At 37.8% G+C, this 21896-nt stretch overlaps 2 protein-coding genes across 2 annotated transcripts; one reads left to right on the top strand and one right to left on the bottom strand.

The window, feature by feature from the left end:
* The first annotated feature begins 6916 nt into the window (after positions 1-6916).
* LOC111994231 (uncharacterized) lies at positions 6917-7834 on the top strand. The gene has a single exon (XM_024026106.2). It carries the CDS (start codon positions 6917-6919, stop codon positions 7832-7834), a length of 918 nt encoding a protein of 305 aa, XP_023881874.1.
* Positions 7835-14850: 7016 nt separating this feature from the next.
* LOC112029835 (silicon efflux transporter LSI3) lies at positions 14851-17705 on the bottom strand. The gene is made up of 3 exons (XM_065776640.1): positions 17058-17705; positions 16722-16911; positions 14851-15392 (listed from the first exon to the last, which is right to left on the bottom strand). The coding sequence occupies exons 1-3, from the start codon at positions 17685-17687 to the stop codon at positions 15130-15132; spliced, it is 1083 nt and encodes a 360-aa protein (XP_065632712.1). The 5' UTR covers positions 17688-17705; the 3' UTR covers positions 14851-15129.
* Between the last annotated feature and the right edge of the window lie 4191 nt (positions 17706-21896).

Here is a 21896-nt window from a genome sequence, read left to right as displayed (position 1 = left end):
AGGGGTGGCTAAGACTGAAGCCACCCTTCGGGCTCAAGTTCCTACTGTGTACAGGCATTATTGCTCTCAAACCTGGCATGAAGCCCTCAACCAAGCAGGGATTAATGCTTCGTCTGATCTTAGAAGGGAAGACAGGGTATATTACCCTACTGCCATTCGCGAGATTACACCTGCTGCTCCTGAGGAGGGGTCCTCCTTACCATCGGTTGAAAGTCAGGATAGGACCACTGCGGATGTGCCGTTAACTGGTCAGCCATCCGAGGAGGTTGAGCCCCAAAGAGTGTTGGGGGAAGTTGCAACCGAGGGTCAGGGAATGCCACAAGATCTGGCAAGTCCTCTAGCGGACCTTTTGAAATCGAGCTCTTAGGCCTTGGCCCAGGCCTTTTGATTTACTTATTGATTCAATTTGCTCATTGAATTGAGGAGACTAGTATACGGCGTAGGACGAATTTGTTTATCTCCTCTTTTACCTCATTTTGTTTCTTGCCTCAGTGGCGTTGTAAGGGAATTGTATACTTTCTTTTTGAATTTGAATACGTAATACTTCTCTTCCAGCTAATGATATTTTCTTTTCTTTTGTTCACGTTACTATTGTACTCTGCTCAATATTCGTACTTCATTCTGGAGTTTGCTTCATGAAACCATCTGTTATCCTTCGAATATAAATCTAAATACCGCGGTATAGCTTGATTCTAAGTAACGCTCTAGTTTTTATCTGGACGGTCATTTTCTTTATGGGTTTGAGTCCGAGGACCATGTAATACCTTGGCTTTGCCTACCACTTCAATTTTTGTAAGAATGAGACATAATGGTGTGCGTAGTTTTACCATAGGTTTGGGTCCGAGGACCATGCAATACCTTGGCTCTGTCTACTACTTCAATTTTTGTAAGAAGGAGATATAATGGTGTGCATAGTTTTACCATAGGTTTGGGTCCGAGGACCATGCAATACCTTGGCTCTGTCTACCACTTCAATTTTTGTAAGAATGAGTATATTACCACACGCATCAAAATGGTATCCAAACCCAGGCTCCACCATGCAATACCTTGGCTCTGTCTACCACTTCAATTTTTGTAGGAATGAAATATAATGGTGTGCGTAGTTTTACCATAGGTTTGGGTCCGAGGACTATGCAATACCTTGGCTCTGTCTACCACTTCAATTTTTGTAAGTATAGGTTTGTCCTCAGATTGCTTTATTGGAGATGATTCCTCTTTGCGTCAGATTGTGATCTTTACACGTGGCATTGACCTCGCCTCCAACTCGTGGCCCCATCTTTTTCAGTTATGAAGCGCCCTTTGTCTGTTCGTATTCCGCGCTTGACGCTCCGGTGCGCGAAACGCGCCTTCATTAATGTCCTCGTAAATTGACACGAGTCCAACCGTCCGTGGTCTCCTTGAAAATTGGCGACTTCATTACTGACCCAGCTGATAATACTCTTTTCGAATTCTGCATGAATTAATTCTCACCAAACCCCCATCCCCTCTATAAATTGAGGAGATGGTTTCTCCATAACCCATGAATCTCTCAACAGAAACAGAACAAAACATTTTCTCCCAACTTCCCATACCCTTCTAACAATCCCGCCGGAATTGTTCCCGGGACTTGACAAAAACCGGTATGGCCGCAGCCCCTACCGGGCTTTCGGTGCGGCAGAGTCTAGGCGTAACCCTGATGGTGCCCTTCGAGGTATCCCAGAGGGATGTTGTTAGAGAACCTAATGTCTTTCCCTGGAGCACACCCCCGACGAGGAAGACATGCGAATTCACCTCATGGGCGGTGCTCGAGTGTTGCCGTCTCCAACGGCCAACACTTGAGAGGAACGGAGAGAATCGAGGGAACATCATGGGGGAGGGCATCCCGGAGCCCCTGCATCTGTTCCTCTCTTTGTTCCAGCTCCGCCTAGCCGAGGAGGGAGTGGTTGGGGGCCTGAGAGCATGATTGTCCTTCACCTCCTCCACCGCGTGTCAAGCTCTCCCATTCTCTTGGTGCCAAATAAAAGCACGAGTTGACACTTCCCTTCGGCTAGCTTCTCCTTAGGGCGGCTCCACCTGGGCCTCTGATTGTAAGAATAGCAGGTGGCTATTAGCTCGTAAATTTACTTGTAGAACAGGCCTACCTGAGCCTCTGATTGTAATATGTAATTTTTCTATGCATGAAATAATAGTAATATCAAGATTTTTCTTTGTTTATTTATTTATTTATTTATTTATTTTTAACTTACTCTAAAACGAATACTTAGAACTTAGAACACTTATCTTCTTCAACCTACTGTAAAACGAATACTTAGAACTTAGAACACTTATCTTCTTCAACCTACTGTAAAACGAATACTTAGAACTTAGAACACTTATCTGGTGCGCCGGCCAGCATCCTAATCCTTCCCACAGACGGCGCCAATTGTAGGGACTCAATTTGGATTGACCCTGGGTGACGGGTCCTTCAGCCCAATAAGCCCAAACAATACATTTGTAGAGAGTGGGGTGAAAGGTTTAGGTGCTGGCCGTCGATCACCAAGCATGAACTTTCTTGTAACGAAGAAAAATGCTAAGAGTTTTTCTTTCAAGGGGAGAGATACTCCTCGGCCTATGGCCGAGGAGGCCTTATTGTTCTCCCTCTTCTCCTCCTTCTCTTTACTTTACTAACTTTTCTTTTATAGTTTTCATCTTCCTATCCCCTCCTTCCATCTGTTGATTATCTATTTACCTTTTTATCTGGCCGTCCGTCCCATCAGAGGCCTTATCAGTACTCAAGTGGTTCACTCTGATCAACGTTATCCTGCCAAGGGGTTACCTCTCCATCAATGCGGCCAGGGGGGTTAGTTGACTGCATTAAATGTGAGAGTGACAGCTTACTTTGGGGTTAGTCTCTCCCCAAAATCACCTTTGTCAGGCCGAGGATAAGGTGGTCCTCGGCGTGGATTGGAAAAAAGGCCTTCCCCAATTCAGCCTAACAACAAAAAATGGCCTATGCATCTCAGCCTGGGCCTTGGGCCTGTTTCATGATGGGCTGAGGCTATCAGGCTCATAGGCCCCACAAGTCTAATAAATATACTTTTTATAATACATATATTGAGTTATAAAGTAATTAATTTACATTTTAAATTATTTTATAGTACTCTTTTATATTACAATATATACTAGAAATATATTTCGAGGACTATGCAATGCCTTGGTTCTGTCTAACGCTTCCATTTCTCTGTATGAAGGGGTTTGTCCTCGAACCGCTTTGTTGGAGACGATTCCTTCTTGGGTCGGACTATGACCTTACACGTGGCGTTGACCTCGCCTCTAACTCGAGTTCCCGTCTTTTTCATTTACCAGGCGTCCCTTGGTCGTTCGCGCTCCACGCTTGACGTTTCGGTGCGCGAGACGCGCCTTCATTAATGTCCTCGTGAATGAACACAAATCCAGCGGTCTACGGTCACTTTGGAATTTGGTAGTTTCGTGATTAGCACTGTTGATAATTCTCTTTTCGAATTCTGTGTGGATTAACTCTCACCAGTCTTCATCCTTTATATAAGGCTTCCCAGGGGGAAGGTTTTTCCACACTCCATGAACTTCCAACGCAGTTAGAAACACATCCCTTCAATTCCCCCAAGCCCCTTTAATAACCCCGCCAGAATTGTGACCGGAGTTGGCAGATATGGGGCGGCTTTGGGCGGGTGTGAGGACATCCGTGCCAAGGGCCGTTGTAACCACAGACCCCACTGGGCTTCCGGCGCGACAGAGTCTAAGCTTAACACTGACAGTGCCGTACGCGATGGCCAGGAGGGATGTCGCTGAAGTACCTAATGTCTCTCCCCGGAGCGCACCCCCGACGGAGGAGACGCGCGAACTCATGTCATGGCTGGTGCCCGAGATATATATATATATAATTTTTATTTTTAGAATCTAATTTATAAGTGGATAAAGCAATTTGAAAATCAACAGGAGAGTAGTCCTATTTTTTAGGCAATGTTTTAGTGGGAGTTAGAGTTGTATTTTTACCAGATTGTCTTTTAGTTTTGTCTCTACTTAAACATATGAGTGTAAGGGCATTTTTAAACCAAAAAAATGAGGATGTCAAACAGGAGAAACCTCCTAAATAGTAGTATAGATAAATTGGAAATGGTGAATCAAACACCTTTAACACTCATACCAAACTTGATTGAACTTCCCCACCAAACAGACTCTATAAGTTCAAATAGCTTTTGTCTTCCTCTGCTCTTGTATTAACTAAATCATCACTCTAGTAGCCATCTAAATATTTCATCCTTCAAGTTCAAGCAAGTTACTTTTTAGCATAGAGTCCTAGTCACGTTGATCAGTGTCAAATTGACTTCTTTTTTGGTTGAACTTTTTAGTCAGTTTATGAGCTCCTAAATCTTAACTGAATCATTTCCTCTAGTCTAGAACTACCTTTAAGATAAAAAATGATATTGGTCCAGTAGTTGTATCCACATCAATTCACATTCCTTAGGATTTAGATTTAATTCAATTAAAAACTTTTAATTAAAAAAAAAAAATCTAAGTAGGGTCAATAAGAGCATGAATTTTTTTTCAATTTATTTATCTTTTTATTACATATAATGAATTTATTCAAAATCGGATGTCATAGATTGAAACTCAAAAAAGAAAACTCCTCCTATGCATTGAATATGAGATCTCCCTCCTACCATATGGCTAATATTTGCATAATCTTTACATTGCAATTCCATTTCAAGGATAGGATCATAAATGCGCTAAGTTCTTCAATTAAATTCAAATATGTAATTACATTAGCTAATAGGTTACATGGTTGAAATTAATTTTTCTTACTTGTAAAAGATAAATTTGTTTGCACTTTATCATGTGATTAAATTTGAAAAGATAACCTAAAAAAAAAAAAAAAAATACAGTTTCTAATGAATTATATATAAACTTTGCCCAATTTTCAAATATCCTTCTGTACTATTTTAATTTCTATCTTTTCTGCAACCAAACCGTTCACATTTGTCAATCTTTAATCATCTTTCTGTTGTCTATTCCTTTCATTAGCTAACCCGTCAATCACTACCCTTTTTAGCGTGCATTCTTTCCTAATCGGTAGTTGAGATAAGATGAATCTGGTGATCAGGGGCCACAAATTAGTTTTCTAATCTGGTCGGTGACCAACTGAGCCAATACCCTAATTTTGATTTTAGAAAGCATATTCACCCTAACCTAAGTAGCACAAGCTTAATACAAATTACTGAAATTAGATTACTATATCTATTCTGATTCTTATTAACTTCTTGCGTGCGAATCTCTCTCTCCCTCTCAATTGTGTTTTCCTATTTTACTCTCGAGGAATTTTAGGGTGGTGGATTTATTGATATGGGATGTAACATAAATCCAAATGTTTTACCTTAATCAAGCACATTATTGGTACATGAGATTTTTAGAGTATTTCATGTGTAGAAAGTAGAATAGTTTAGCCAAAGATTAGGACACGACTTATTCAATATATCTATATATATTATCCTCTATAATTTTATTAATTTCATCTTTTGTTATATGTATTTTTTTGTTTTATGGACTCCTGGTAGTGAGAAATGACTCAAATGAGGGGTAACCCTTCAGTTTCTGAAACCATTGCCGTCTTATATTAATTTATTATGATTCATAAATTTAGGAAGTGAAAAGCTCATAATTTTATTGTACCAGCTCCTTTCTTTCTACAAACGTCAAAAGATTGGGATTTGTAACTCAAAAAACTTAAATTAGAACTATTAATTAATATATCCATTAATAAGAATCATAAAAAAGACGTGGTTCTGTGGGAAACTTTCTGATCATATTCGTCTTCAATTGAAGTAGGTGAATCGTAAGGCTGATATTAATTCATGGGCCCAACTATCCTTATCAACCATGCATAGTCATTACCATCAACCTAGGCCCCCCATGTTATCCACCAATAGAGTCTTAAGTTATCTACAAAACACGTGTCGTCATCATCATGTATCTGTCGAAATTTCTCGTTTTTTTGTGCATGCTATTCACACTTGATATTATTACTTGCTTGTCAGTTGAAAGGAACCACTAACCAAATCCCTATAGTCTCTTACCCAAAAAAAAAAAAAAAAAAAAAAAAAGCCTTATTGAATGTTCAATGAAATTATATTAAACCAAAAAAACGTAAGAAAAATATCAAAGATACTTCAATTTTCTACAAATTAACGTGAAAAGAATACTTAAACAACGTAAAATGAAATATTTAAATTATTTTTTAGTGATTGGTAACACTTTGTAAATATTTGCGATATCACAAGTATTAATCAAAACTTAAATACATTATTGGTCTTTAAAATTTAACTCAAGAGTAATTTTAGTTCATGTAATGACTTTAGTATCACTTTGTAAACATTAAAATTGATCACTTTAAAATTTGTGAGCAACTAAAATCGATCGTTTAAGTTGTTTTAAACTCAAAAGGAAAAAAAAAATGTGGGGATTAAGGAATTCCCAACCAAAGCACATTTTTATATTGCTAATATCAGTTGAGGTCAAACTGTAGTTTATGTAGGTAATTTATATTGCATTAGCTGACACAAGAAGCTAAACAAAGGAGATTTGGTCATCTCTTTCGAATTTCATAAAAAAAAAAAAAAATGTTGAGGTTAAGGGAATAGCATTCAATGTAGATGCGCTGGCTTGGAACATGGGCTTCTTTTTCTTCCTTAATTAGCCTATACAGATTTTTACTCTTACAATTAAATGGGGAATAGAAAGTGTATCTACACATGGAAAAAAACACAGGGCGAAGCATCCCATCTTTTGTCACCTTCAATCTCTTTCTTTTTCTTCTAGTCCAGGCAAGGAAGAGTGACCCATCTCTTTCTCTCTCTCATATCAAAGTCACTAGCTTTCAATTTTCATCTTTCTTTTCATTTCCTTCCTGTGATTTTTATCCACAATGAGGAGCATAGCATCCTGTTACAATGAACATGCTATTAAGGTGTCTGATTCATATTGTTCAGGCCCTTCTAACCGGCCTTTTGGCTCTCCTAAATTGATCCCTTCAATCCCAAACTCAGTCACATGTATATACAAAGCCAAGCTCTCAACCCAAAAGCAGGTCTTGATCACTCTCACCTGGTGCAACAAACTTGTGGGGCAAGGCTTTATCATTAACATCGGTGACAACAACACTTCCTCACCCTCCAAATTGAGTTCAGATTCTCAGAGATTGCATAGCAAAAAAGGGTCTAAAACTTTCCAATCTTGCAATTCAAAGATAGAAGTTTACTGGGATATTTCAAAAGCTAGTTTTGTTGTGGGGCCAGAGCCGATCAGCGGGTTTTATGTCATGGTTTTGGTTGACTCAGAACTTGGTCTAAGGCTAGGAGACAATGATCAAGAATTGGACTTGATCAAGAAACACAAAAAGGAAGAAACGCCACATGCAAAATCCTCTTTGGTTTCAAGGAGTGAGCAATTTTCTGGTACTGCTATATATTCAACCAAGGCACAGTTCTGTGACACAGGAACTACTCATGACATATTGATAAAGTGTGTTAGAGAAGAAGGGTCAAAGAGTCCCATACTATCTGTTTGCATTGACAATAAGAGGATTTTCCAAGTGAACAGATTAAGGTGGAATTTCAGAGGGAACCAAGCACTTTTTTTGGATGGATTGCTGGTGGATATGATGTGGGACGTTCATGACTGGTTCTTTAATCCAAGTCCAACATCTGGGTGTGCAGTTTTCTTGTTTAGAACTAGGAGTGGTTTGGATAGTAGGCTGTGGTTGGAGGAGAAGGATTTGGAACACAAGGAACAAGAAAAGGTTGGATTTTCTCTGTTGATCTGTGCTTGTAAGAACCCTGACTGATTCTTATTTTATTTTATTTTTTAAATAAATTTTTTTTCCTAATTCTACCTGGTGAACAGAAAAGCATATTGATGCCAAAATTAATGTGCTAATTATTATAATGATTCTAACGTATGAAAGAAAATACATGGTTAATCTTTGTGGTTTTTGGGAGAAATATACTTTACTTTGGAATGGGAAAAACTGTTATGTAACTTGTGACTTGTGGTTGTAACAGTTGTATAGATTCCAATTGTACATGAAACATCATCTTCTTGAATTAATTCCCCTTTTTCTTATCTTCCCCTATTTTCATCCTGAGGTGCAACGTTTCTCTTTAAAGCCTCCAAGCATATAAATTTCTTATGGATAATTTCTTTTAAATTTTATTCTTTTTACTTATTTTTTTTTAAAGCAAAATTCACAAATAAAAATAACTCTTCCAAATACACACAAGGACAGAATGTGACTACATTACTCTGATTTTGTTTGAGAAAGCGTTGGTCATTTACTTGCTATGCATAGAGTGAGATAAATGGTTTTCTTTTTCATTTTTTGGCCTCTGTTTAGAAACTAGCTAGGCCAAGTATCACGAGATTTCCTTAGAAATTTTTTGGATAAAATGCAAAATTGACCATTTAAATTTCTTCAAATTTCATTTCAGTCCTCTAACTTTCAAATTTATTCAATTAAAGCTTTTTTATCAACTTTTGTTATATGCCGTGGTTAATTTTTCAATTTTATAAATATTTCTTCAAATTTTTTAAATTAAAAAAATTCAATTAATGATTGAAAAATATTTTCCAATTTTTTTTTCAAAATTTTTTAACAAAAGTTAACGGAAATGTCTTAATTGAATAAATTTGAAACTTAGGTACCATTTGGGTACCGATTATTGCGTCCACGTTTGGACGCAAAATGTATTTCAGACCTTTTTTTTTTTTTTTTTTTTTTCCATGAACAGTAAAAATATGCATATGGTCAACGAGTGCAACCGGCGGTCCACTTATTATCGATCGTAAGTGGGTGGTCAGGTAGGAGTGGGAAACTGTGAGGGTGGCGTTGGAACTTGTTCCCACCTCTACGATAGTTCTCGGCAGCAGTGGCTCTCCGAGGTACGGCCGGGTGGGTACAGCGAGGGGCTTCCGAGAGTCAAACACCTCACTGCCTGGGAAGGTTTTGCCAAGAAACGATGAAGAGGCAAGGCTCGGGCTTGAAGTACGCGTGGTCCGGGGTGGGCTGCCGGGCATAAGGGGATTGGCCTCATGGGCCATATACCCAGGCCAGGGTCCAAGGCCCAATATGGGGCACGACGCAGGGGCATACATAAACTTTCTAGGGTTTTCTTTTGAATAACCACCTTAGAATTTTGTGGGTAATGAGGATATATAAAGTATGGGTGAAGGATATAAGAGTCACACTTAAAATCATACAGGCAAAGAATTTCGCAGGTCACTCGCGACTTGGCCAAGCCACGAAATGACTCGCGAAATACAGCCTGACAAAAGACTGTTCAATTTCCAACATGTACTTCTCACATGACTTTTCACCGGTTGTCCACTTGCGAATCAGTCATGAGCAAGTCGCGAGATCAACTGTCTTGAGCAATTTTCACCAACTTAGTACTAAACCTATTACAAATAAATCTCACAAAATACAAGGAAATAAATTAATGCAATTACAACACTTTTTATCATGAAATAAAACCAATATAAATATGATGTGAACAACCATAACTTAACAATATCAATTACTGGCTTTTACTAGTATTAAATTCTAATATGAATTAATTCCTAAAACTCTTCTAATATTCAACTTATCGTTGGACTTATAATATTCAGTCTCATTCTACAGCTAGACACTCACTGTTTTATTTTCCTCTCATGGCTGGACTTGTATCACTTTTACTAATATCATAAAACTAGACTGATCAAATGTTATGGTCGTTCGATTCATGATAAGTTACAGTTCCTTGACCTTCTAATTTATAATTACTCGACTCCTGAATGTGGGTGACTTCACTATTGTTTTTAACTAGCGGCTGGCACGTGGCCACGCACAACAACAACAAAAAGGCCCCAACAATATCAAATTATTATCTTATGAACTTGTTTGTAAACTCAATTTAAGTCTTATATCAAGGTTTAAGTAGGTTTTTATTCCCTATCAAAAAAGAAAAAGAAAAAAAAGTAGGTTTTTATTCCACCTGCCACCCGACCCGACAACTTTGGGTTTAAACAACAAGAACTCGTTCTTTTATCGTTATTGCTCGAGTATTTGATCAACAAGTTTCCTCAGATGATTGGTTAGAACCAATTGGTTTCACAAGTGTGTTGCATTGAAACCAAGGAGCAAGTGGATGACTTTAAAAGAGTGGGACAAAGGGTTTTCTTCTCTATTAAGTAATAAATCGTGAACTCCCATGACTAGCTAGATGTAGATATATCAGCAAATACTAGCTTTCCCCATGAGCCAAATCTTGGCCTCACAAATGCTAGAATGCCCTCCACAACGACATTGTTTAGTTGATTGAGGCAACTGCCTGGAGGAATGCAATACATGACAAACAAATTTTTTTAACATTTTCAACGACTTGCTAAATTGTCAAGTTTTGATTGAAACATCATTATTATTTTTTTAAATAAGCCCACTGTTAACACAACTTTTATCATTCATCGCTCACAACAGATTAAATTAATATGTGGGTTTCAGTTAACTCAATTGATAAAGTTTTTAATAGTCGAATAAGAAATCTGAAGTTCAATCCCCGCCTACGCCAAAAATCAATTAGTGTTTTGGTCTGATGATAAAGTGCTATTATCAAAAGCAAACATCATAGATTAAAATACCCACAGAACAATCAGGTATTCAAAAAAAGTACTATGGGTCTGTTTGGATAGCACTTATTGTTGCTGAAAACACTATAGGAAAATAATTTTTTAAATATATGAATAGTACCGTGGGACCCACTTTTAATATTTTTAATGTATGAACAGTGCATGAACAGTGCGTGAACAGTACACGCACAGTACATGTACAGTGTTTTTTTCTCACAAAAGTCAACAAATCCGGCTGAAAAAAAAAAAAAAAAAAAAAAAAACAAAAAAAAAACAGAAAACGCAACACAACTTTGAGTAACTAACCGTGCTATCCAAACGTAGGCTATGAACATCTACTTTGACAACAACAAGAAGTCAATAACAACAACAAAAAAGTTTGGCTAAAATGCAAAACTGACCCTCTAACTTTCTTCAGATTTCATTTTAGTCCTCTAACTTTATTTTCGTTCATTTCAATCCTCTAATGGTGAGTTTGGATACCGCTTATTTAGTTCAAAACTAAAAACTGAAAATAATAAAAAATTTATTGTTCACCAAAGGGTTATTGTAGAATTTTTTTTTTTTTTTTTTTTTTTTTTTTTTTTTTTTTTTTTTTTTTTCAGCCGGATTTGTTGACTTTTGTGAGAAAAAAACACTGTACATGTACTGTGCGTGTACTGTTCACGCACTGTTCATGCACTGTTCATACATTAAAAATATTAAAAGTGGGTCCCACGGTACTATTCATATATTTAAAAAATTATTTTCCTATAGTGTTTTCAGCAACAATAAGTGCTATCCAAACAGACCCATAGTACTTTTTTTGAATACCTGATTGTTCTGTGGGTATTTTAATCTATGATGTTTGCTTTTGATAATAGCACTTTATCATCAGACCAAAACACTAATTGATTTTTGGCGTAGGCGGGGATTGAACTTCAGATTTCTTATTCGACTATTAAAAACTTTATCAATTGAGTTAACTGAAACCCACATATTAATTTAATCTGTTGTGAGCGATGAATGATAAAAGTTGTGTTAACAGTGGGCTTATTTAAAAAAATAATAATGATGTTTCAATCAAAACTTGACAATTTAGCAAGTCGTTGAAAATGTTAAAAAAATTTGTTTGTCATGTATTGCATTCCTCCAGGCAGTTGCCTCAATCAACTAAACAATGTCGTTGTGGAGGGCATTCTAGCATTTGTGAGGCCAAGATTTGGCTCATGGGGAAAGCTAGTATTTGCTGATATATCTACATCTAGCTAGTCATGGGAGTTCACGATTTATTACTTAATAGAGAAGAAAACCCTTTGTCCCACTCTTTTAAAGTCATCCACTTGCTCCTTGGTTTCAATGCAACACACTTGTGAAACCAATTGGTTCTAACCAATCATCTGAGGAAACTTGTTGATCAAATACTCGAGCAATAACGATAAAAGAACGAGTTCTTGTTGTTTAAACCCAAAGTTGTCGGGTCGGGTGGCAGGTGGAATAAAAACCTACTTTTTTTTCTTTTTTCTTTTTTGATAGGGAATAAAAACCTACTTAAACCTTGATATAAGACTTAAATTGAGTTTACAAACAAGTTCATAAGATAATAATTTGATATTGTTGGGGCCTTTTTGTTGTTGTTGTGCGTGGCCACGTGCCAGCCGCTAGTTAAAAACAATAGTGAAGTCACCCACATTCAGGAGTCGAGTAATTATAAATTAGAAGGTCAAGGAACTGTAACTTATCATGAATCGAACGACCATAACATTTGATCAGTCTAGTTTTATGATATTAGTAAAAGTGATACAAGTCCAGCCATGAGAGGAAAATAAAACAGTGAGTGTCTAGCTGTAGAATGAGACTGAATATTATAAGTCCAACGATAAGTTGAATATTAGAAGAGTTTTAGGAATTAATTCATATTAGAATTTAATACTAGTAAAAGCCAGTAATTGATATTGTTAAGTTATGGTTGTTCACATCATATTTATATTGGTTTTATTTCATGATAAAAAGTGTTGTAATTGCATTAATTTATTTCCTTGTATTTTGTGAGATTTATTTGTAATAGGTTTAGTACTAAGTTGGTGAAAATTGCTCAAGACAGTTGATCTCGCGACTTGCTCATGACTGATTCGCAAGTGGACAACCGGTGAAAAGTCATGTGAGAAGTACATGTTGGAAATTGAACAGTCTTTTGTCAGGCTGTATTTCGCGAGTCATTTCGTGGCTTGGCCAAGTCGCGAGTGACCTGCGAAATTCTTTGCCTGTATGATTTTAAGTGTGACTCTTATATCCTTCACCCATACTTTATATATCCTCATTACCCACAAAATTCTAAGGTGGTTATTCAAAAGAAAACCCTAGAAAGGTTTATGTATGGCCCCTGCGTCGTGCCCCATATTGGGCCTTGGACCCTGGCCTGGGTATATGGCCCATGAGGCCAATCCCCTTATGCCCGGCAGCCCACCCCGGACCACGCGTACTTCAAGCCCGAGCCTTGCCTCTTCATCGTTTCTTGGCAAAACCTTCCCAGGCAGTGAGGTGTTTGACTCTCGGGAAGCCCCTCGCTGTACCCACCCGGCCGTACCTCGGAGAGCCACTGCTGCCGAGAACTATCGTAGAGGTGGGAACCAAGTTCCAACGCCACCCTCACAGTTTCCCACTCCTACCTGACCACCCACTTACGATCGATAATAGTGGACCGCCGGTTGCACTCGTTGACAAGTAATTATGACCTCTCCACTAAACTATGGACTATAAATACAGGAAGTTTTGAGAAGAGAGGGGTTAGAGAATGGACGGTGAGAGGAGTGTATGCAGAGAGTGAGCAGAGAGAGAGGGTGACCCAGACCCACGAGGAAAGAACTGAGAGGACGTTAAGGCTTAGCGAGAAGAACGACCCAGAGTAGGAAATCCAAGCCCACCATACAAATAAGTTGTGAGCCCAAGTGAGGCCCAGCCCAACGGGCTTTGGTATTGGGCGCACACAATTGGCGCCGTCTGTGGGGAGTCCTACTAAGCAGTAGTTCCGCTGAGACTTGTTTACCGGAAAATGTCTGGAGGTAACGCAGAGAGCGGCTCGGCAGGGTCTTCCCGGGGATCCACCTGGCGGGAACGGAGGCAGAAGAGACGCGAGGATCCGGCTTACGAGCAACTAGAAGAGCGATCCGGTCTTGGAGAAGGGTCCTATCAAACGGGGAGAACGGCATCCCATGCTTCCCGGCACGGACAGCCCGACGCCAGGGATGAGGAGCTCGAGCGGCTGCGGAGGTTAGTACAAGAACTGGAGTTGGAAGCGAGGAATGAACGTCGCCGAATAAGTCAAGACGACCAAGGGGGAAGGCCTGATGCCGATGAAGAGAGACGCGGGATGGGGTCGAATCAATCAGGATCCCACTGCCGCAGGGAGCGTTCACACTCGAGGGAGTCCCGTCGCCGACGAGACCGCTCCTATTCAGCGGAATCTCGCCGAAGACGACATCGCTCTCGGTCACGGGAGTACGGGAATCGGGGCTCGGGCTCTCCAGAGGGACGACCGAGGAATGCGGCCATGGATGCGATGAGCCGTGCGTTGCGCAGGGCGGCTCGGTCCCCATTTTCAGCGAACATTGAGCGAGCACCAATGCCGGAAAGATTTACACGACCGCCGTTCAATTCGTACGGCGGGAAAACGGATCCCGTGGAGCACGTCAGCCACTACATAATGTAATTGTACACACATTGTTGGTATACTAAAGTTTTAAACAAATTGAATGACTAATGTTAACTGTGTTTATCAATTTTAAATTTATTTTTTATAATTTGATAGTTGGGAAAGTGAGATTTAAAACACTGGATACATTCATTAGAAACATTAAGAAGTACTAGTTAAGCTATGAACTATAGGACTCTAGGCAATTAGTTCTTGAATATGGTTAAATGTTATCTTACAACAATGAACATTTCAAATTGACCTCATATAATTAAGTACTATAAAATAAACAAACTATAATTTGTTTGGATTTCTCAAAATATAAGTGACTAAGGCCGGAATTAGTATTACTAGATCGAACTGGGATTTGAATATATAATTATAGTAGTTTGAATTCAGAAAGACTTCTTCTTTCTAAACTCTGACCCGTTTGATATTTTTATTTCGTTTCCATTTCCGACAAACTTATGTCTATTTATGAGATGGACATCCTTATTTTGGTAGACTGAAAAAAAAAGAAGAGAGAGAGAACAAAGAAAGTAGAATTCTTTTGCAATAAAAAATTGAACAAGCACTGAGCTGGTCAAACTAATAGTATAAACAAGCAAGTGATGCTCAGTTCACCCCATTGTTCTGAGGATGTCTATCTGAAATAATCACTTAGCAACTACTGAAAAACGTTATGATTAAATAGAGATTAAGAGAAAAACAACATTTGTCAGCCTTGAACTGCTCAAATGTTGAAACAATCTTCCTCTACCAAATTTATTACATAAAAACATTGTGTGTCATGCGTAAGAGCATCAACATCATCTTATAAGTGTCAAACCAATTGCAGTGACTATAAGAGTTGAGGGGACTCCAAATTTGAGATGGCTCCAAAAGGATAAAGTGTACCCAAGTTTGGGAGCTCGGCGAGCCTGCTCACACACGATTATGTTGGCAGCTGATCCCAATAATGAGAGGTTCCCAGCTACTGTGCTGACCCAAGCTAAGATTAGCCATGCCTTCTTCTCATCAGCTGCAGAAACTGCAGCTGCCGATGCTGCCACTCGTGCTCCAAGCAAGAGAACTACACAATATTAACATGAGCTATAGGAACTCTCGTGTAAATAGTTTTAAAAATGGCCTTTATGTTGCTGAATAATGGCTTACAGCAGACAAACAATTTATCATAAATCAACAAAATACTGGGGGAAAAAACGATATGAAAGAAATGAACATTAACATGAACCTCAAGACTGTTTCATAACAAATGGAATACAGCATCAACTTAGAGATGTATCACCAAAATCATTAGATACTTTTTTATATGAAAGAAAAACCTAACTAGTCTATTAAGGATCCATAGGTGACCCCAAAATTTTGGGACTAAGGCTTTGTTTGTTGTTCTTGTTGTTGTACATGAAAGAAAAACAATTCTTAATCAGAGATGCAGAAAGAAAGATTAAACCACAGTACCAGGCTACCAGCTCATTTATGGAAAACAATCTCACAGATTCAGTGCAAGAGCATCCCTTGTTCCCTATATTATGTACATAGGGCCATGGATAACTGAGAGCCTTGTCAACTCACAGTTATCATTACTGGTAAAAAAAATCCCTTTGTTACTGAAAGGAAATTTTCCTTTTAGCACAAACTGCAGAATGTTTGTTGTTTAATAGAATGCTATGGCAGAATTCTGAGGGGGTAAGCATATCCAAAAATTGTTTATGGTTTTTCAAAATGTCAATTGAAAACAACAACTTGGTGAGAAATGCTGTTGTCATTGCAATTATCCGAGACTTTGAGAAATGACCCAGAAGGGTGCCAGTTTGTGTACAAAGTGAAGTGAAGGACACTTCTTAGACTGAAAGACCTGTTCAGTAAAATGGTGTACTATCAGCTTGAGTAAGACTTGAACATGCATGAGAAAGGTTAATGTCAGTTGTCTCGAGTATTTTTTTTTTTTTAGAAGTGAAATTGGGAAGAATCTTGAGAAAGGTTAATGTCAGTTTGTCTCAAGTAGAGAAAGGATCTTGACAAGAAGTGAAAACCAGAAATATGCAATTAAAAAATTAAAACTGGAAATACTATGATATCCCGAAGAGATAATCTGTATGCAAAGTCCAAACTATACACTCACATATTCCCCAGAAATCTAAAGACAGTGCAACAAACTTATATGCATCCCAATGTTGAATTAGTCTCTGTACAGCTTGAAATTGCTAACAAGAAAGCTTGGCAAACTCGTTTTATTCAATAAGGAAAAAAGTTGTTTAAAACGGAGTTACAAACAAGCGCTAGTCCAAAAAGCTAATTTCATCTGACATATCCCAAAAAAAAAAAAAAATTATGAAACAGATAATAGAAAAAAAAATATATATATATATATATATGTGGAAGAAATCCATCAACATACCTGTTGGTACATTTGAAGCCAAATTTGACATGACAAGTATGACAATGGCGAGAATTGCTATCCCACTAACATGATCGATTTTTGAATAGGGCTCCATAAAGTCCCACAGAGTACGTGGGATTCCAGTTGTGTTAAAGCCTTTAACTGTGATAAACATTCCACAAAAGAAAACTAACAGAGAATAGGAGACCTGGCAAAGAAGAGAAATAAACTTGACATATAGTAAACTCTCCAACAAGCAATCAATGGTCATAATCACCAACATGTTATGATTTACAATTTTTGATAGGGAAAAAATAATTTAAAGGTAGAAAGCAACACGCTTGCAGATTATACCTTTTCAAGGCTTGGCCTAGCATCCCTGAAATCAAGAACCACAAGAGCAAGCGCAGCAGTAATTGCAGTCCACGACATATTTAGACCCAGAAGCAAAGCAATCAACATTCCTATAGTAAGAAGGTAAACACATGATTTCCACAATATTTTTTTCCATCTCATGGTCAAATCATCTTTTTCTTCTGAAGACAGTACAGAAACTACATCTCTTAGTCCATCCAATGATGCAACTCTCTTTGAAGGGATTGTTTCCTCATTTACCTGAGAAGATACATCATTTGCTGCCTCTTTTGATGCAATAGAAATTCTTACAGACTCCAATGTGCCACTAGGAACCCCTTGGATTTCATTCTCACTCGGAATTGATCGGTTCCTAAGGTTCTCAACACGTCCCATGAGAACACTCATGCCAGGAGAGCTTTGCACAGCCATACCTTCCAATCTAGAGTTCCATTCCTGAGAATTCAAGGATGTAAAATGTGACATTGTGGCAGGTGAAAAACGATGAGAATTCACTTCATCCTCTGCAATAACTTCTACAGCTACATCTTCCTCATCCTTTTCAATAGATAACAACTTCCAGTACATACATAGAAGAAGTAGGGCATTGACAATTACACCCATGATCATTCATTTGTTCTACTTTATTTGTTCTACTTTCAAGCCCCAAAAAAATTTTTTGAGTTAAAATTAAAAAAAAAAAAAAATTGTAACAGAACAAGTCTAACATTAATCATAAACAACAGATTACAAACTCAATATAAAGAAAAAAACAAGGTAAAGCAAATCCAATATGGTAGCAAACCCACAAACTCTCAAAAAAAATAAAAATAAAATAAAATAAAAAAACTAAAACCCAATATATGCAATTACAAGTTGTCAAAACAAATAAAAAACCTCAAATCTCTATAGTCTCATTTGGTAGAAGAGTTTAAATAAAATTATTTATATTTTTTTGAAATACGTACGAGGAAAAACGTGTAACGTTGTTTTGATTCTGCGGAACTGAAGAATGGTTGAATGGATTTTGACTTTTGACTTTTGAGGTACTTGGATTTCTGCCTTTCTCTAGACTCTTCTTAAGATTTGTTAAAGACCTAAGTTTTCTGTGGGGTGGGTTGGACGTTTCACAACGTCTGGTCCTTCAAGGATATATATATATATATTTTTTGGTTAAGCCTGCGTTTTATTTTTTATTTTTTATTTTTTTTCTGCAATAGGATTTGTTTTATGTTTTTTGTGGGTGCCATCTTGGCGGGCATTCTCATGGCTGGGCTGGGGCGCTGGGCTTGTACAGTGTTGTGTTTATTTATTTATTTATTTTTTAGTCTGGTGTGTTTATATATATATTTTTTGGTTATTGGTAGTATAATGAATAAATTTTTATTTATGCAAGTTTGAGATTGCTAAAAATTTGTTATTGTTCAGTGAAACTACAACAATATTTTTTATATAAATTAGGTTTCATTTCTTATTTGCTCTACACTTGAAAGTTATTTTTTATTTTAGTCTTTATAAATATATTGTTTGACTAGAAATTTCTCCTAGAAAATATGCATCTGGATATGAAAATTTTAAAAAAATAAAAAGAGAAGAAAAACTAATTGAGTCTAAAAAATGATCAATGAATAAATTTGTTATTAGTAATAAACAAAATATAACACAAAATTTAGATGAAAATATCACAAATGAGCAAGAAATTCACCAAAAATAGATTTTAAACGAAATATAATATAATATTAAAATATTAAATAAATATTAATTTAATTAATACATAAGTATAAAAAATAATTTAATTAGCCAATAATTAATTGGGGGAAGCAACTAATAAAAAATAATTAATAATTTAATTAACCAATACATTATAAAAGACAAACAAATTAAATTATGTTAGGCTAAACAACAATTAATAATTTTATAATTAATGAAACAACAATATAACAAATTATAGTTTATAAAAAACAAATAAATTAATGAAACAACTAAACTACAATAATTAATACTTTTATTAATATTTTAAATGAACTTATAGTTTATTGTCTATTCTTTTGTTAGAATTATGGACAAATATTTGATAAGAAAACTATGTAGAATGCAATTGTAAATGTGGGGATAAAAACCCAAATTCGTATATTGAGCCTTGGGCCCTATTTGAGGATGTGAGTACGTCCGAGGAGGAGTAAGTTATTAGGAAAGGCCCCAGAGTGGGGAATCACGTAAGGAAAGGATAGAGGAATATAGTCCGAGGAGTGTATCCTTCTCGGATACGATGAATAGCAGTCAAGCAAGTACTTGGCCGATTTAGGTGACCTTCTAGGAAGTTTCAACGATAAGGATGAACTTCAAGCATGTATAAAGATGATAAGAGTACAGTAATATCCAAAAGAAAAGCTGCTACCACCGCATTAAATGTACTGTAGCAACTTTTCTAGCAGCATTTATGTGGAGAAGACCCTTGAACACTGCAATCTCAACTACCACCATTCATAGAGAGCCAAAGAAGATGCCTGATGAGACATATACTCGATTGAAGGTTTAGATAATTAATAAGTGTACGATCAAGATGGTCTGAAAGGAAACTATATAATATAAAAGATACCCCATAAGAGAGGGATCAAAGAAAAGAGAAATAAAAGGGAGAGAAAGATTTATTGTAGCTCTAAGAATTGTATTAGTTTTCAAGAACAATAGTTTATCTCCTCGGACACCAATTTAATCAAGTTTCAAGTGTGTTTTTATGCTTATTCATCTTTTAAATCTTTATTACCCGTTGTTTAATTCACAAATAGCCCAGCTCTTTCACCCACTCTCTACAAATTCATTGTATTGGGCTTGTTGGGCTCACATCCCACATCTTTTGGGCTTGGGCCACAAATCTTAACCTTACAATTGGCGCTGTCTGTGGGAAGAGATTGAGCAAGAGTGAGACCAAACGATGGCAAAACCAGTACCACAACCAGTAGAATCTAGGGCATCCCAACATGTTGATCCTTTTCTCAATTTAGAGCAGATAGGTGATCGTGAAGGCAGTGTGCATACCACACATACTGATCGAAACCAACCTCGAGGTGGAAGTCATATGTCCCATGCAGAGAATAACAAGAACATGCAACTAGAGATTGATAAGTTAAAAAAGGAGTTGCGCCACCCAAAGAGGAAGCAAACTTCTTCAAACTCTGATGACAATTTTGATGACGAAAAAGATGTTAATTACAGGCGGAGGTCTCGAACCCCACCTAGTGAATCTTTTTCCTATGAAGATGAAAATTATCATAAACGGCAGCCTCGAAGCCCTTCACGTGGAGGTGTAGGGAATGACGCTATAAGCAAGGCCCTGAACCAAATCTCCAGATTGCCTTTCACACTTAAGATTGAAGAGGCAAGACTTTCTCGTCATTTTCATCAGCCAACGTTCACTATTTATAATGGTCGAACAGACCCTGTGGAACATGTGAGCCATTTTAACCAAAGGATGGCTGTCCATTCCAAGGATGAAGCTTTGATGTGTAAGGTTTTTCCCTCCAGTCTGGGACTAGTTGCAATGAGGTGGTTCGACAGTCTGAGAGCAGATTCTATAAGCTTCTTCAAAGAGCTCACTCAAGCATTTAGTTCCCGTTTGTCACATGTCGTAGAGTCGCTTAGCCCTTGGCTTCCCTGCTATCCTTGAACATGCAAGAGGGTGAAACCCTGAAAACGTATTCAGATAGGTACTGGGAGATGTTTAACGAGATGAATGACAATTTTGATGAAGTGACCCTCAGTACATTTAAGCTTAGCCTCCCCACTAATCATGGTTTGAGGAAATCTCTGATTGGAAAACCTGTCACCAGTGTGCGTCAACTGATGGACATGATTGATAAGTATAAAAGGGTTGAAGAGGATCAACAGCAGGGGAAAGGGAAGGATAAGGTTATCCCTCAGGAGAAGATGGATTTTAGGTTGGATCGTTATAGTAACAATAGCCCATGGAGAGATTTTGCTGGACAATCAGGGTCGACGAATCTTTAAGCAGTCAACGCCATGTTTTGAGAACCAATGCATCAAGTTTTGGAGAAGATTAAGAATGAACCCTTCTTTGAACGAATGAATAAGATGATGGGAAATCCTGAAAGATGTAATCATAACCTCTATTTTTAGTACCATTAGGATCATGGGCATACCACAGAAGATTGTAGAAGTCTCTGGGATCACTCGGACCAACTTATCTGCGAGGGCAAGTTAAAACAACTCCTGCATCATTCCAGTGGCCAGAGGAGTCAGGCAAGCTCAGAATCTCGAAGAGATGTTTCTTCGAGACCCCCCTTGGGAACTATTAATGTCATCTTCGCTGCACCAGGGAAAACAGGATCATGTCCGTCCAGGGTAATGTCCATAGCCCGTCTATCCACAGGAGAAGTTAATCAAGATTCGAAGAGGGCTAAAATGGATATTCCACCAATCCTAGGCTTCTCGAATGAGGATAAGATTGGAACCATCCAACCCCATGACGACTCTTTGGTAATCACCCTCAGAATTGGAGGGTATGATGTGAAGACGGTAATGGTAGACTAAGGCAGTGGAGCAGAGATAATGTACCCTGATCTCTATAGGGGGATGAACTTGAAACCTGAAAACTTAACGCCCTATAGTTCCCCCCTGGTGAGTTTCGACGAAAAAGTTATTGTCTCGAAGGGCCAAATACGACTACCTGTGCAGACTGGTCCAGAAGTAGTAGAGGTAGATTTCATTGTTGTAGACGCATATTCACCCTATACTGCAATCGTGGCTAAACCCTGGCTGTATACGCTAGGGGCTGTTTCCTCTACTTTGCATCAGAAGGTTAAGTATCCATCTGAAGGC

The sequence above is a fragment of the Quercus suber genome, unplaced genomic scaffold, assembly GCF_002906115.3.
Source record: "Quercus suber isolate HL8 unplaced genomic scaffold, Cork oak 2.0 scaffold_9, whole genome shotgun sequence".
Lineage (NCBI taxonomy): Eukaryota > Viridiplantae > Streptophyta > Magnoliopsida > Fagales > Fagaceae > Quercus > Quercus suber.
The sequence above is the reverse complement of the archived record's forward strand: the minus strand, read 5'-3'. Positions and strand labels throughout refer to the sequence as shown.